Source organism: Danio rerio, chromosome 6 (genome assembly GCF_052040795.2).
Source record: "Danio rerio strain M-AB ecotype USA chromosome 6, GRCz13ab, whole genome shotgun sequence".
Classification (NCBI taxonomy): domain Eukaryota; kingdom Metazoa; phylum Chordata; class Actinopteri; order Cypriniformes; family Danionidae; genus Danio; species Danio rerio.
The window spans coordinates 60722040-60737500 of NC_141026.1; the positions used below are offsets into that span (position 1 = coordinate 60722040).

At 32.1% G+C, this 15461-nt stretch overlaps 3 protein-coding genes across 5 annotated transcripts in view; 1 reads left to right on the forward strand and 2 right to left on the reverse strand.

The window, feature by feature from the left end:
* Positions 1-15461, reverse strand: part of LOC147843705 (uncharacterized) — a 999056-nt gene that overhangs the window by 768201 nt on the left and 215394 nt on the right. The gene's annotated exons all lie outside the window — the stretch shown is intronic.
* The window catches only part of ralgapb (Ral GTPase activating protein non-catalytic subunit beta), a 471588-nt gene that overhangs the window by 444426 nt on the left and 11701 nt on the right, over positions 1-15461 (forward strand). The window lies entirely within an intron of this gene.
* Positions 4544-15461, reverse strand: part of soat2 (sterol O-acyltransferase 2) — a 28201-nt gene continuing 17283 nt past the window's right edge. For both annotated transcript variants that reach the window (NM_001365363.1, XM_087255787.1), the window contains 8 exon segments: positions 4544-5071; positions 8589-8734; positions 10381-10516; positions 10594-10692; positions 11012-11109; positions 11409-11538; positions 14331-14376; positions 14458-14542. In NM_001365363.1, the coding sequence (NP_001352292.1) occupies positions 5018-5071; positions 8589-8734; positions 10381-10516; positions 10594-10692; positions 11012-11109; positions 11409-11538; positions 14331-14376; positions 14458-14542 (794 nt within the window). In that variant the 3' untranslated portion in view covers positions 4544-5017.

The following is a 15461-nucleotide window of genomic DNA, read 5'->3' on the forward strand; positions in this document are numbered from 1 at the left end:
AGCCTGCATTTCATCATCTTACCACTCTCTAGCGAATCAAACAACAAATTTATTACACTTATTATTGAATTCATTAAAACAAAACCACTTTACCTTATGAAGACACAGAAGAGTCTGTTTTACATATAAATCTAAATCTGCTGGATCACACAAACAGCAATCCCATGCCGATTACTCTTCACTCACGGGACCAAATCTGTGTGTTGTCTGAATGTTATACTGTAATCTCAGTGTTTTGTGTTTCGGGTCATTCTAGAAAACCGGTGCCTTTTGTTTATGTTGTTTATGCATTAATATTTGCATAATTTAATAATAATAAATAAAAAATAAAAAATGTAAATTGTGCTGAATATAAAATGCTCTGCTATTCCCTGCCGAGGATCAACAATCGTCTTCACTTTAAATGAATATGTTATAGTTTAATGGTGTGAGGTTTCTCACGTGAACTTTTTGTTTAGTAAATTGTTTTTAATAACGCAGAAAACTAAAATATCACTCACTTGCATGGTTATTATAAATTATTGCGTTAACCTAAACACTTTTTTACATAAAATGTTAATTAGTTCAGCTAGTTAGCAAGGAAAATGTGTTTAATTGTCATTTATTTTATCTTCAAAATAACTGAAATAGGTCATGAAATAGTAGTATTTTTTTACTTTTTATAAAATTAAAAATAATGATAAAATGAGGAACAACATAACCAAAATATTTTCATTGTTGTCTTTAAAATGTTATGACTTTAATAAATGTTAAATTTATATTGAACAATATAAATATATTGAGTCTTTTCTCAACGTGGACCTGTTTAAAAACAAAGAAACATTTATTTAATTGCCCAATAAGCATTTTGTATTTTCTGCCAGTTAAATAACTGAATAACAACAGCAAATAAAAAATAAAGTGATGAAAAGTAAACTAAAGGAAATAAAATGTATAGGATTCTGACATTTAAAAGAAGTAATAAAAGACTATAAAAAAACTAAAATTAAGACTAAAACTAAGACAAAAACTAAAGACTAAAATATCAATGAAAATTATTTTGAAAAAAGGCAGTAGTCTAAATGAGACCCAAGGATGCAGACATGTATAAAAACATTAACCTAATTGCCAAAAACAATTTGTATTTTCTGCCTGTTTTAAATAACTGTAAATAAATAAACAAAGTGACTAAACGTCAAATGTAAAAAATAAAATGTAAAGAATTTGGACATTTAAAAAAGGAATAAAATGAGGGAAAAAGCCTCAACATAAATAATAATAAAAGGACAGTCATTTCTAAATGAGACCAAAGGATGTGGAAATGTAAATAAACCTAAACAAATAAAAAACATACATTTAATTGACCTAGTTGCCAAATAACATCTGTAGTTTCCGCCAGTTTTAAATAACTGCAAAAATAAATTTAAGGATTAAATATATAATAAATAATAGTAAAAAAAAAAGTACAGTTGTTTTTAAATGAAACCAATAAATCAAACAAAAAGCACTCATTTAATTTACCTAATTGCCTAATATTTAATAACTGAATAATAAATGCAAATAAATAAAGTGACTACATTTTCTTTACTTTTTTAGTTTTACTTTATTTATTTATTTCCAGTAATTATTCAGTTATTTGAAACTAGCAGAAAATACAAATGTTTAAGTAAGTTAATTTATTTTTTATTTTAAAATGTCCACATCCTTTGGTCTAATTTACGAATTTTTGGACTTTTTATTAATATTTGGTACTGCTTTATTACAATGGTGCATTTGAGTATTAGTAGACTGTCTGCTTAATATCTGCTGATGCTGCTCCTTCAACACATTTAACTGACTATAGGAAACTTTGCAAGTACATGTCAACTCACACTAACCCCAACCCCAACCTAACAGTCTACTTATAATCTAATGAGCATTAGTTGGCATGTAGATGCAATGTAACTTACACTCAACAAACCGACCATCAATATAATGTGACACCTAATATTTTTGTATTTAATATTTTGTTTAATATTTTTATTGCCTTATTTTGTAAATCCTTTACGTTATTATTTTACTTTTAAATTAGAATTTGGACATTTCAAAAAGACAATCAGATTTTTAAAAGTCTTGACTAAAATATTAATAAATATTTACAAAAAAGTACAGTGGAGACCTGAAAACCCTTCTTATATAACCCTTAATGTTTTTAAAATAAATATTCGTTTAGCTTTAGATGGTGCAGTCTGCCATTGTCTTCTCTAAGTGTCATTTATTTTAAATCCACCTGTTTGACAGAATGACCCGTGTGTGTTTCATTTTCATTTGCACAGTTTATACTGCGGTCTTCGTTGTGTAAAGCAGCAGATCTGTGTGTGTTCTTCAGCATCACTGAGCTCAATTCTGTGTTTCATGGAGATTCCTGCATTTCCTCTGGGATTGAACTCTTATGAAAGCCACATTAATGTCATCAAAAGGAGGATTCTGTGCTTATTTACAGTGTTCAGACGCTGGAGTCTGATTTATCCTCTTACGCCATGTGACCGACCGCTGAATGACGGTCAGTGAGAGAATATTCTGTGGATATTATTATTATTATTACTAATAATCCTCTTGTTTTTGCTTGTTGACTTGACTTTCTGATGCTAGCTCTTCTCTTTCTCACGTGTCCGTCAGTTGTGCATGTTGTTCATGAATGCATTCAGGACTCACTGTGGTTTGTTTTGAATCAGACACATGCTCTTTCTGTGCGCATTATGCAGTGATGCTGTTTTCTCTTGCACTGTGGTTTTGTTTTGGTCAGTGGTTTCATTGTCTGCTTCAGTTTTTGTGTTGATGGTGCTTGAAGATCCTGAATAAAACATGCCGTGATCCCAGACAACATCCCAGGTTTATTGGAGTGATGCTTTAAAAGCTACTGTCGAATATCAACATCAGCTCGAGCGCTGTGGGACGTGATGTTGCCGTGTCCCAATTCGCCTGTACAGTTGAAGTCAGATTTATTAGCCCTTTTGCCCCAGTTTTCGTTTAAAGGATAGAAGATTTTCTTTAACACATTTCTAATCCTAATAGTTTTAAAGGGCCACGAAACCCTGTTTTTTTATTTTCCCATTTTATTCATGCTTCATTCAATGATCTGAAAAATGAACATCGCTGAGGAACAAGCGCATTGTGGAAAACTTCCTCTATTTTAATTATTTTCGGAAATAAGCTGCTTCTGTTTCTCCGCCGTCTTCATCTTTTTCTGCATTTTGCTTCCGCTTTTCTGCTGTCATTTTGAAATTTGAGCAACTTTTATTGTTCTTCTGTGATGAATTGAGTTCTTCATTTCAATGTTGCTTCTGCTAAATAAAGCTATAAAGCTTCTGCTCAATAGCTTCATGTCAAAATATTCTAAGTCTCGAAGTCAAACCTTTCAAAAAATGACAAAGTCTGAGATCTCCGAAGTCTTTAGGCAAAGCAGTTTATTGTTCAGGGCTCAACAATAAGCACCGCCCAATGGCCCGGGGCCAGCGTGAGAGATGTTCGGGACAGTAGAGAGAATCGTTGAAGGGCGTTGAAGATGAACACAGGGACTCTCGATGAACTCTGGGAGTCCTGCTGAAGGCTTTCTTCTTCATTCCAGATGACTTTATTAATCAGTGATGTGAGTCATGTCAGAGATGTATGGATGCAGTCCTCCAAGCTCATGATGGAGTCAGACACAATATTCATTCTGTCTCCACTGCAGCAGGACTTTATATTCTATACTGGACATTATTTCTGTTCAGTGACGAGACTTTAGTCTGAGCAGAGTCAGACCTTACTTATGAAATCATTCAAAATCAAGGCATGATCAGATTTCATTGAGCTCAAATAAGCAAAATCTAGAGACCTTCGCCTTTCATAGAGACACTTCTGATACCAAATCATCAACTAGAAGTCAAGATATTAATTGTGTTCCTAAAACTTTGATAGGCCACAAGACTTTTGTCAGGTAGTGTGTGTGTGTTTGTGTGAAAATTATGAGTAAGCTGTTCTAGCATCACTATTGCCCATTTTATTTGTCTTTAGTGTAAAGTATCATTAGTGACCTTCAGTTAAACCAGGGGTCATTCACATGAGTTGCCCGCGGGCCTGTTCTAAGAATAGCTCACCATAGCACCACATAAGAGTACGCTGCATCTAATATTTGTATAGGTATTCTTTTAAATCACACTTGCATTGGTGTAAATTTGAAAATTACTTTAAGTTATATATTAAAAAAAAAACAATTTCAGACAAATGAAGTGTGCATATTGATATTTATCTACCTTGTTAAATCATTGTTGACAACTACTGTGAGAAATCATTAACATGATCAGTGTCTTCACATTGATGAATATTATTAATTATTAATAATAACAACATATAATTAAAAGTAAATTAAGAAAAATGTGTTATTTAATAACTGGTAGCCCTTCACACTAATCGGCACCCAAGAAGAAGCTCTCAGTTTCCAAAAGGTTGGTGACCCCTGAGTTAAACAGACACACCTCAGGTACAGCAATTAATCATTGACAACAATCATCGTGCATGCAAAAAAATAATAATCATAAAAATGTAAATATGTAGCATGTATTTATTTCAGACGGTTTATTTCAATCCACAACATGCAAAAAAAATTAAAAGATTTCGTTTTGTCTCTTCATGCATTGAATAACTCTGCTGAATACAATAGTTTGTTTAACTAAGTAGTGCAGCAGGAACATTTCATATGTTAAAGATTATACAATTTTACATTATAATAAATTACATTTTACCATATTATGTTAGCTTAAATACATTTCCAGAGAATTTTTAACACCTAATAATGCAAAATATATACAGTAGTCAAGGTATAAAGTCCATTTACAGAGGCTGCTGCGCTTCATCAAGCATCTAATGCGTGTTGTTGTGAGCACGTTATGTAATATATTTAGTAATGTGTCACCAGTAGTATGCAAAGCCTGATCCGTCCTGAAGCACACAGTCGGTTAGTGATCATAATATATGGGTCACTGTGTGTGTGTGTGTGTGTGTGTGTGTGTGTTCAGTGTCACTGATAACTGCACGTCCAGGAGCGCGGCGTCACCAAATCCCAGAATCCCGCCTGAGTGCACAAAACACACGCATTAAACGTAAGTATGGATGGTTTACAGCACAAATGAACTGTTTTGTTAAGTTTATACTACAAGGCATGCTTGATTCTGATTGGCTGATGACAATTCTAAGGTGATTTTCAGATAAATGCACCGCTAAAGTAGTTCCGGCAGGTTTTGAGCGCATTACAGCTCAATATCGCTCCGCTGAATGAGTTCAGTTATTTTAAAGCATACGTTAAAGCAATAGTAAATGCTTTATTCTGATTGGCTGATGAGAATTCTAAAGTGATTTTTATATAAATGCACAGATAAAGTAGTTCCGGCAGGTTTTGACCGCATATGCTAAATGAGTTCAGTTATTTTAAAGCATGAGTTAAAGCAATGTTAAATGCTTAATTCTGATTGGCTGATGAGTGTTCTAAGATGTGCTGTTATTTTCATACAAATGCACAGATAAAGTAGTTCCGGCATGTTTTGAGTGCATTACAGCTCCATGTCACTCCGCTGAATGATTTCAGCTATTTTAAAGCCTATGTTAAAGCAATGTTAAATGATTGATTCTGATTGGCTATTAAGAATTCTAAAGTGATTTTCATATAAATGCACAGATAAAGTAGTTCCGGCAGGTTTTGACCGCATATGCTAAATGAGTTCAGTTATTTTAAAGCATATGTTAAAGCAATGTTAAATGCTTAATTCTGATTGGCTGATGAGTGCTCTAAGATGTGCTGTTATTTTCATACAAATGCACAGATAAAGTAGTTCTGGCATGTTTTGAGTGCATTACAGCACTATATCACTCCGCTGAATGATATGTTATTTTAAAGCATATGTTAAAGCAATGGTAAATGCTTGATTCTGATTGGCTGATGAGAATTCTAAAGTGATTCTCATATAAATGCACAGCTAAAGTAGTTCCGGCAGGTTTTGAGCGCATTGCAGCTCAATATCGCTCCGCTGAATGAGTTCAGTTATTTTAAAGCATACATTTTAAAGCAATGTTGAATGCTTCATTCTGATTGGCTGATGAGTGCTCTAAGGTGTGCTGTTATTTTCAGGTAAATGCACAGATAAAGTAGTTCCGGCAGGTTTTGAGCGCATTACTGCTCAATATCGCTCCGCTGAATGAGTTCAGTTATTTTAAAGCATACGTAAAAGCAATAGTAAATGCTTTATTCTGATTGGCTGATGAGAATTCTAAAGTGATTTTTATATAAATGCACAGATAAAGTAGTTCCGGCAGGTTTCGACCGCATATGCTAAATGAGTTCAGTTATTTTAAAGCATGAGTTAAAGCAATGTTAAATGCTTAATTCTGATTGGCTGATGAGTGCTCTAAGATGTGCTGTTATTTTCATACAAATTCACAGATAAAGTAGTTCTGGCAAGTTTTGAGCGCATTACAGCTCCATGTCACTCCACTGAATGATTTCAGCTATTTTAAAGCATACGTTAAAGCAATGTTAAATGATTGATTCTGATTGGCTAATAAGAGTTCTAAATGGATTTTCATATAAATGCAGAGATAAAGTAGTTCCGGCATGTTTTGAGTGCATTACAGCACTATATCACTCCGCTGAATGATCTGTTATTTTAAAGCATATGTTAAAGCAATGGTAAATGCTTGATTCTGATTGGCTGATGAGAATTCTAAAGTGATTCTCATATAAATGCACAGCTAAAGTAGTTCCGGCAGGTTTTGAGCGCATTGCAGCTCAATATCGCTCCGCTGAATGAGTTCAGTTATTTTAAAGCATACATTTTAAAGCAATGTTGAATGCTTCATTCTGATTGGCTGATGAGTGTTCTAAGGTGTGCTGGTATTTTCAGATAAATGCACAGATAAATTAGTTTCGGCAGGTTTTGAGCGCATTACAGCTCAATATCGCTCCGCTGAATGAGTTCAGTTATTTTAAAGCATACGTTAAAGCAATAGTAAATGCTTGATTCTGATTGGCTGATGAGAATTGTAAAGTGATTTTTATATAAATGCACAGCTAAAGTAGTTCCGGCAGGTTTTGAGCGCATAAGAGCTCCATATCACTACACTGAATGATTTTAGACAAACACCTGACAAACCCAATCTCAAATACAACTTCTGAACTGTGGATTTAGCTGCGGAGACCAGAGGAATTGCAGAATAATTGACACCAGTCCATTAAATTATGAGAAAATAAGGCAGTTCAATTATATTTAAACTTGCGCAGTAGATGCAATTCGAGGCAAATATCATAATTTCACAAAAACTGTCGTGCATTACTCGTCATTTGTGCCGTGTCGATAATTCTCTATTCATGCATTTGCTTGTTGAAAGCTTGAATCTGATTGGCCAATGGTCACTCTAAGGTGTTTGGTTATTGTCTTCTAAAATCAGAGCTGAAGTAGTTCCGGCAGGTTATGAGCATATTACAGCTCCATATCACTCCGCAGAATGATTTCAGTTCATTTAAAGCAGGGGTGTCCAAACTCGGTCCTAGAGTCAATCACTTCTTATATCAGACACATTTGTTCAGCCAGAAGGATGACTCCACATGTTGACTCCTGCTTTGAAATGTTGCTGTATTCAGAGTGACCCTGCAGTGCCACCTAGTGGATGATGACAATATGTTTGCATTGCAATTTTTAGTTGTGCAATAATCTGTTCTTGATGTTATTTCATAATGTTGCGTCCCTCAGAATTTCTCATATTTATTTCCGCTGTGTGAGCTGTCACCACACCAGCTGGCAGCGTCGTCTTCTGCTGGATTTGTAACTTAATCCTGGACAGAACTTAATAGTCACAGTCTTTGAGCCACATCTGCACTGCGAGCCTTCGTGACCAAACACTGATCCGTTAATCGCAGAGAGCAAGTGTGTGAGTGTTTTATAGTGTGTGTGAAAGAGAATCCTGTAGGTTCACTAGACATACAAGATACAGGAACTGAACTTTTTATCTCACAAATTTTGTGATTAGAAATTTGCATTAACGAGCAGTTGGACAGGTGTACCTAATAAAGTGGCCGGTGAGAGTATGAAGGAATGATTAATTGGCAATTGTGAGGGCCTTTGATGCTGCCATTTTCTCTTAAAGTGACAGTTCACCCAAACATGAAAATTCTGTCATCATTTCTTGATTCTCCATTCGTTTTAAACCTGTTTGAGTTTTATTCGTCTGCTGAACACAAACGAAGGTACATTAAAGAATGCTGGGGGGGAAAAAAACTATATTTTGTTCCTACTATGGAAGTCAATAGCTGTTTTTCTCCAACATTTACCAGCTTTGTGTTCAACAGAAGAAAGAAATGCATCAATTCAAACACTGGAATGTGAGGAAATAAGGATATTTGGAGTTTTGAGTCTCTTTAAGTAAGAACTTTGAGATTATAATTGTTTTAAAAAGTCACAATTCTGATTTAAATTGGAGGATAATTGTGGATTATTGTGTTTCTGACTTTCCTTATTTTAAAAAGAGTGTCAGAAAAAGTCAGAGTTGTGAGTTTAGATGAGAGTGTGTGATGGTGTGATTTTGCAGTGGTCAGTTCTTACCCCGGTGCGCGGGCAGTGAATCTGTGCGTACCACTCCAGACAGTACAGACACACGTGGACACCCTGACCGATGAACAGACACGTCCACATGATGATGTTCCACACCGGACTCTTGCGTTTGTCATTCATGGCGAAGTTGAACACCACTGGAAAGGTAAGAAAAAATTGCTTCATTTCTGCCTGTTCATTAACTAAGTAATGGAGAGCCCGGTGAGCCTTTTATGTCGTCCTTGTTGCTCTGACATTTGACATTTTTGGATAAATGTTCGACAAAATATTCATGCATTTACTCATCAAATTATGTGTTAATTATCAAATAATAATGTAATCATACTGGATGTATGTAAATAAAATAATAAACAAATAAATATGTGCATAAATGCATGTGTGAATGAAAGACTGTATGCACAAATGAATATTTTAATGAATGCTGGAATTCTTCATCTGTGTTTGCATGCATTTATTTACTGTACTACTTCATGCATGCATTCATTTATATGATTATTTTTTGCATGCAATCATTCATGTATTAATGCATATATTAATTTATGCATGCATGCATGCATTTTTCTCTTGTATACAATTAATTTGCATGCAATTATTCATGCATTTATGCATATATTAATTTATGCATGCATGCATTTTTCTCATGTATACATTCAATTTGCATGCAATTATTCATGCATCTTTTTGTTAATGCATACATTTTTGAAATTCAGCCATGCATTAATCTTTTTAACTATATTTCTTAATAAATGCATGCATGCATTTTATCATCTATATATTTAATTTGCGCATGCAATCATTCATTAATTATGCACTTATGCATACATTTATTAATTCAGATATGCATGAATTTGTTCAACTATATTTATTAATTCATGTATGCATGTATTTTTTCATGTACATATTTAATTTGTGCATGCAATCATTCATTAATGTATGCATATATTCATTAATTCATATATGATTTTTTTCAACTATATTTATTAATTGCATTAATTTAATTAAATTTATGTATTTATTAACCTGCATTTTTCATGTATATATTTTATGTGGACTTTACTAGAACTTCTATATTAAGCTGCTTTGACATAATCTACATTGTAAAAGCGCTATAGAAATAAAGATGAATTGAATTTCTGTATGCAATCATTCATGCATTTATGCATATATTTATTCCTTTAGACATACAGTTAGAATTATTTGCCCCCCTTTGATTTTTTTATTTTTATTTATTTTTCTATTTTTAATATTTCCCAAATTAAGTTGAACAGATACAGGAAATGTTCACAGTATGTCTGATGATATTTGTTCTTCTAGAGAAAGTCTTAATTGTTTTATTTTGGGTAGACTAAAAGCAGTTTTTAATTTTTTTAAGCACCATCTTAAGGTCAATATTCTTTGCCACTTTAAGCTAAATTGTTTTAAATGTCTACAGAACAAAAAATAATTCAGGGGGGCGAATAATTCTGACTTCAACTGTACATGGAGTTATTCAATTTTATTTATTAATCTATTTGTGCATGTAATAATTTTTGCATATATGCATATATTTATTCAGGCATGCATGCATTTATTCAAGTATATATATTCATTCATGCATGCATATATATTATTACTTTTGTTAAAAACTGCTTTTGCACAGCGCCCTTTAAAGCAAACTGTGAAAACACATTTCATCATAGGAACTGAATGTGTCAAACCTGCTCTATAGATCACACTGATTTGTGCATGGCTGATATTAGAGTATATTTATCATGCAGTTGTGTTTGTTTTGCTGTTTTCTTACCACCAATGCCAGCAAACGTGCAGAACATCACCGGGTAGAAGAAGCCGAAGCCCATGGTGAAGGCGTACTCATGAACTAATGCAGAAACAGCGAACACAGAGAGCGTGGCCACCGAGCGCAGCTTATACCCCGACAGCTGATGGACAGAGCAGAAAACACGCACTCGCAATCATCCTGACATGAGCTGCAGCGTGGGGTCAGTCAAACACTCACCCAGAGGAAATCTCTGTAGGCGTAGTAGTACAGCCAGTCGTGCACCACAATGTTCCACGTGCGGTAATAATTAGCAAACGAAGTGGAGTTCCACCAGTCCTGATAAAACACACACGCATATGCACACCCATTCTTGCTGGATTAGGAGTAATTAAGTGATATGAAACATCCTTCAGCTTTCATTTAAACAGAAAGCTTTCCATACAGTTTTAAAAACCACAGAAGCATGGCTCAGACGTGTGTTTAATTAGTTAGCTAACATTAAATGACAATAAGTCAGAAATAGATGTATTAATCTTTGTTGATTAGACGGTTCATTTATGGCAATTATCATTTTATTTCATTTTGCTAGTTTAATTTGAAGTCCCAAAAATAGTAGTTTTGGTTATAGTCAGCATGAATAATCCTGCATACTCACTTTATAAAACATGCGGTCAGCAAAGCGCAGCATCTCCGCGAAAGCATTGAGCCAGCAGTGCAGAAATGCATAAAAGCCCAGCATTAACATCAGCATTCCTGCAAAACCACAACAAACGCAGTCTAAGATCACACACACACACCGCCTGAGAACATCTGCAGGAGCTCGCTTGTATTAATCATGTGCTGAAATCAAAAGTCAGGATGTTTGGGGAAAGTTTCTGAGTTGATTGAGGGTTGACAGTCCGTTCAGAAACTTACAGATGCTGATGTAGAATGATGAGTGTATAGAAGTGTTTATGTTTGTGTTTGGGTTGGTGTGTTTGAGTGTATATATATGTGTATTTATGTGAGGTTTTGTTTATGTGTGTGTGTGTGTGTGTGTGTGTGTGCAGTACCTGGGAACGCAGCGTGGAAGAGCGTCAGTATGAGTGTGCGTGTGCTGAACTGCAGGCCGCTCTTGTTCCTGAACACTGGGATGCAGAGACGCTCCAGGATGAAGTACAGGTAGAAGAGACTCGCCAGCACCTGACAGACACACAACAACACCTCACTCAGGTGAGACTCATCATAATCATACATTTCTACACTTCTACCACAATAAACAATAACAGACACTTTCCTTGTATTTACTGTGGTAATTGCATGTAATTATGCATAGTTACATGCAGCTAAACCTCACCTGCACTTTTACTGACCGTATAGTAAGTGCATGTAATTAGATATTATTATTTAGTATTTAAATGAACAGGTACACTGTAACAAATATCTAAAATTGTATACTGTTGAACATTTTCATGTGAAATGTTCATTATTTTTCGAATATGCTGTTTAAGTTATGTTTAAGTGCTGTTTTACATAGCAGGGACATTGTTTTCTAGTATATTGTTTTAACTGGAGAAAGTCTTGTTGCTTTTAGTTTTGCTGACAAAATAAATAAATGTCTATAAATAAATAAATAAATAAATGAATAAGTAAATAAATAAATATATATAAATAAATAAATAATTTATATAAATAAATAAATAATGTCTATAAATAAATGAATAAATGTCTATAAATAAATAAATAAATAAATAAATGTCTATAAATAAATAAATAAATGTCTATTAATAAATAAATAAATGTCTATAAATAAATAAATGTCTATTAATAAATAAATGTCTATAAAAAAATAATGTCTATAAATAAATGTCAATAAATAAATAATGTCTATAAATAAATAAATTTCTATTAATAAATAAATAAATGTCTATAAATAAATAAATGTCTAAAAATAAATAAATAAATGTCTATAAATAAATAAATAATGTCTATAAATAAATAAATGTCTATTAATAAATAAATAATGTCTATAAATAAATAAATGTCTATAAATAAATAAATGATGTCTATAAATAAATAAATGTCTATTAATAAATAAATAAATAAATGTCTATAAATAAATAAATTTCTATTAATAAATAAATAAATGTCTATAAATAAATAAATGTCTATAAATAAATAAATAAATGTTTATAAATAAATAAATGTCTAAAAATAAATAAATGTCTATTAATAAATAAATAAATGTCTATAAATAAATAAATAATGTCTATAAATAAATAAATGTCTATTAATAAATAAATAAATAAATGTCTATAAATAAATAAATGTCTATAAATAAATAAATGTCTATTAATAAATAAATAAATGTCTATGAATAAATAAATTCCTATTAATAAATAAATAAATGTCTATAAATAAATAAATGTCTATAAATAAATAAATAAATAAATAAATGTTTATAAATAAATAAATGTCTATAAATAAATGAATAAATAATGTCTATAAATAAGTAAATGTCTATAAATAAATAAATAATGTCTATAAATAAATGTCTATAATAAATAAATAAATAATGTCTATAAATAAATAAATAATGTCTATAAATAAATAAATGTCTATAAATAAATAAATTATGTCTATAAATAAATAAATAAATAAATGTCTATAAATAAATAAATAATGTCTATAAATAAATGTCTATAAATAAATAAATGTCTATAAATAAATAAATAATGTCTATAAATAAATGTCTATAAATAAATAAATGTCTATAAAGAAATAAATATATGTCTATAAAGAAATAAATAATGTCTATAAATAAATAATGTCTATAAATAAATGAATAAGTAAATAAATAAATGTGTATAAATAAATGTGTATAAATAAATAAATGAATAAGTAAATAAATAAATGTCTATAAATAAATAAATAAATGTGTATAAATAAATAAATAAATGTCTATAAAGAAATAAATAAATATCTATAAAGAAATAAATAATGTCCATAAATAAATAATGTCTATAAATAAATGTCTATAATAAATAAATAAATAAATAATGTCTATAAATAAATAAATAATGTCTATAAATAAATAAATGTCTATAAATAAATAAATAAATGTCTATAAAGAAATAAATAAATGTCTATAAAGAAATAAATAATGTCTATAAATAAATAATGTCTATAAATAAACGAATAAGTAAATAAATAAATGTGTATAAATAAATAAATAAATGTGTATAAATAAATAAATGAATAAGTAAATAAATAAATGTCTATCTATGCTGCATTGATAATGCCGTTTTATATTCACAGTGTGCGCGCTTAACTCTTTCAGTTGGTCTACTTGTTGATTGACTTAAATTTCTCGGTAAATCAAATCAGAGCTCAAGTTTAAACTCTTAGTTTACTGAACCTTCTTACTGAAGTAGGCCCCAAGAGGACTGAGGTTATTAACAGATTTACGCAAAAATAAATAATAATCTAGTGCCTTTTACAGCAGTTACATTTAGATGATGTTTTCATCCACCAACAAAACAAAAGGGTAATAAATTTGCCCAGAGTGTATCATTGAGTTAAAAAAAAAAAAGTTAAAGCAATTATTTCCCAAAACAAGAGTCAAAATAAGATTTGTCACCAAAAATCATTCGGCTATCAGAAACACAGAAAAAGTTTTGGCCATGTTAAGACTGAAAATCACCCCAGAGTGGATGAAAACATCCCCAACGGCACATAAGGGTTAATAATAATTCATGCTCCTGAATTAAAAATCCTAACAGCGATTAAGAAATACTGTAGCACATATATTGTTCATAGCTAGTTACTGCTCTCACACTTTATATAGACGCACAAAACATTCTACCCTTTATGCATGTATATTCCTTATAAAGTATATTTCTATAGCGCTATGAGCTCTTGTATGTCAATAGATACAGATAATTTTGCGATCTGAGTTCATGCACCCTTTAACACCAGTGATTAGTCAATCTCACCTTCAGAAAGTTCATGCCCACAAACCTCCATCTGATGTTTGGGTTTCTAAAAGGGAACAACAAACAGTGTGGATATTGATTTCTCCATCTGTCATGTTGTGATACAGTTTGTGTGTCAGGTGTTTACCGCGGATAAACCTCACGGTAGATCAGAGTCGGGCAGAACAAGAAGTACAGATAACTGGAGAGAGCTGGAAACCACAGACGTTCACCTGAGAGAGAGAAAACAAACACTGCATTACTGGATTAACATCAACACTGTAAAAACTGCAGGGTTACACACAATTGCTTCATGTTTTTCCAAAATAAACCGATTATGTTTATTTATTAGGTCACACTTTAGATTAGGGCACAATTTACGCTATTAATAAACCATTAACTAACACTACTGTCTTACTAAACATCTAATTAGCTGTTTATTAATAGTTAGTAAGGTAGAAGTTGGATTTAGGTTTGGGGTAGGATTAGAGATGCAGAATAAAATCATACTTAATAACTCAACAGTTCATATCATTATAATAGGCAGGTAAAAACCCAGCAGTAAACAGCTTGAGTTGTGACCTAAACTAAAGTGTTACCATTAATTTACCAAATTTCACTGGATTGGACATAATTGTTTACAAAAAAAATCTGAAGTTTTTGAGTGTATTACAGGCAAGCACAAGATTGTGGGTACATTTCTGGCATTTCCATTCATTTTCAGTATATACACTCCCCGGCCACTTTATTAGGTACACCTTACTTGTACCGTGTTGGACCCCTTTTACTTTCAGAACCGCCTTAATCCTTCATGGCAGAGATTCAGCAAGCTACTGGAAATTTTCCTCAGAGATTTTGCTCCATATTGACATGATAGCATCACACAGTTGCACAGTTGGCAGCACCACATCCCAAAGATGCTCTATTGGATTGAGATCTGCTGACTGTGGAGGCCATTTGAGTACAGTGAACTCATTGTCATGTTCAAGAAACCAGTCTGAGATGATTCACGCTTTATGACATGGTGGGTTATCCTCTTTTTTTTTATTTCTCTGTTTTGGAGCATTCTCTGTAAAACCTAGAGATGGTTGTGCGTGAAAATCCCAGTAGATCAGCAGTTTCTGAAATACTCAGAGCAGCCCGTCTGGCAGC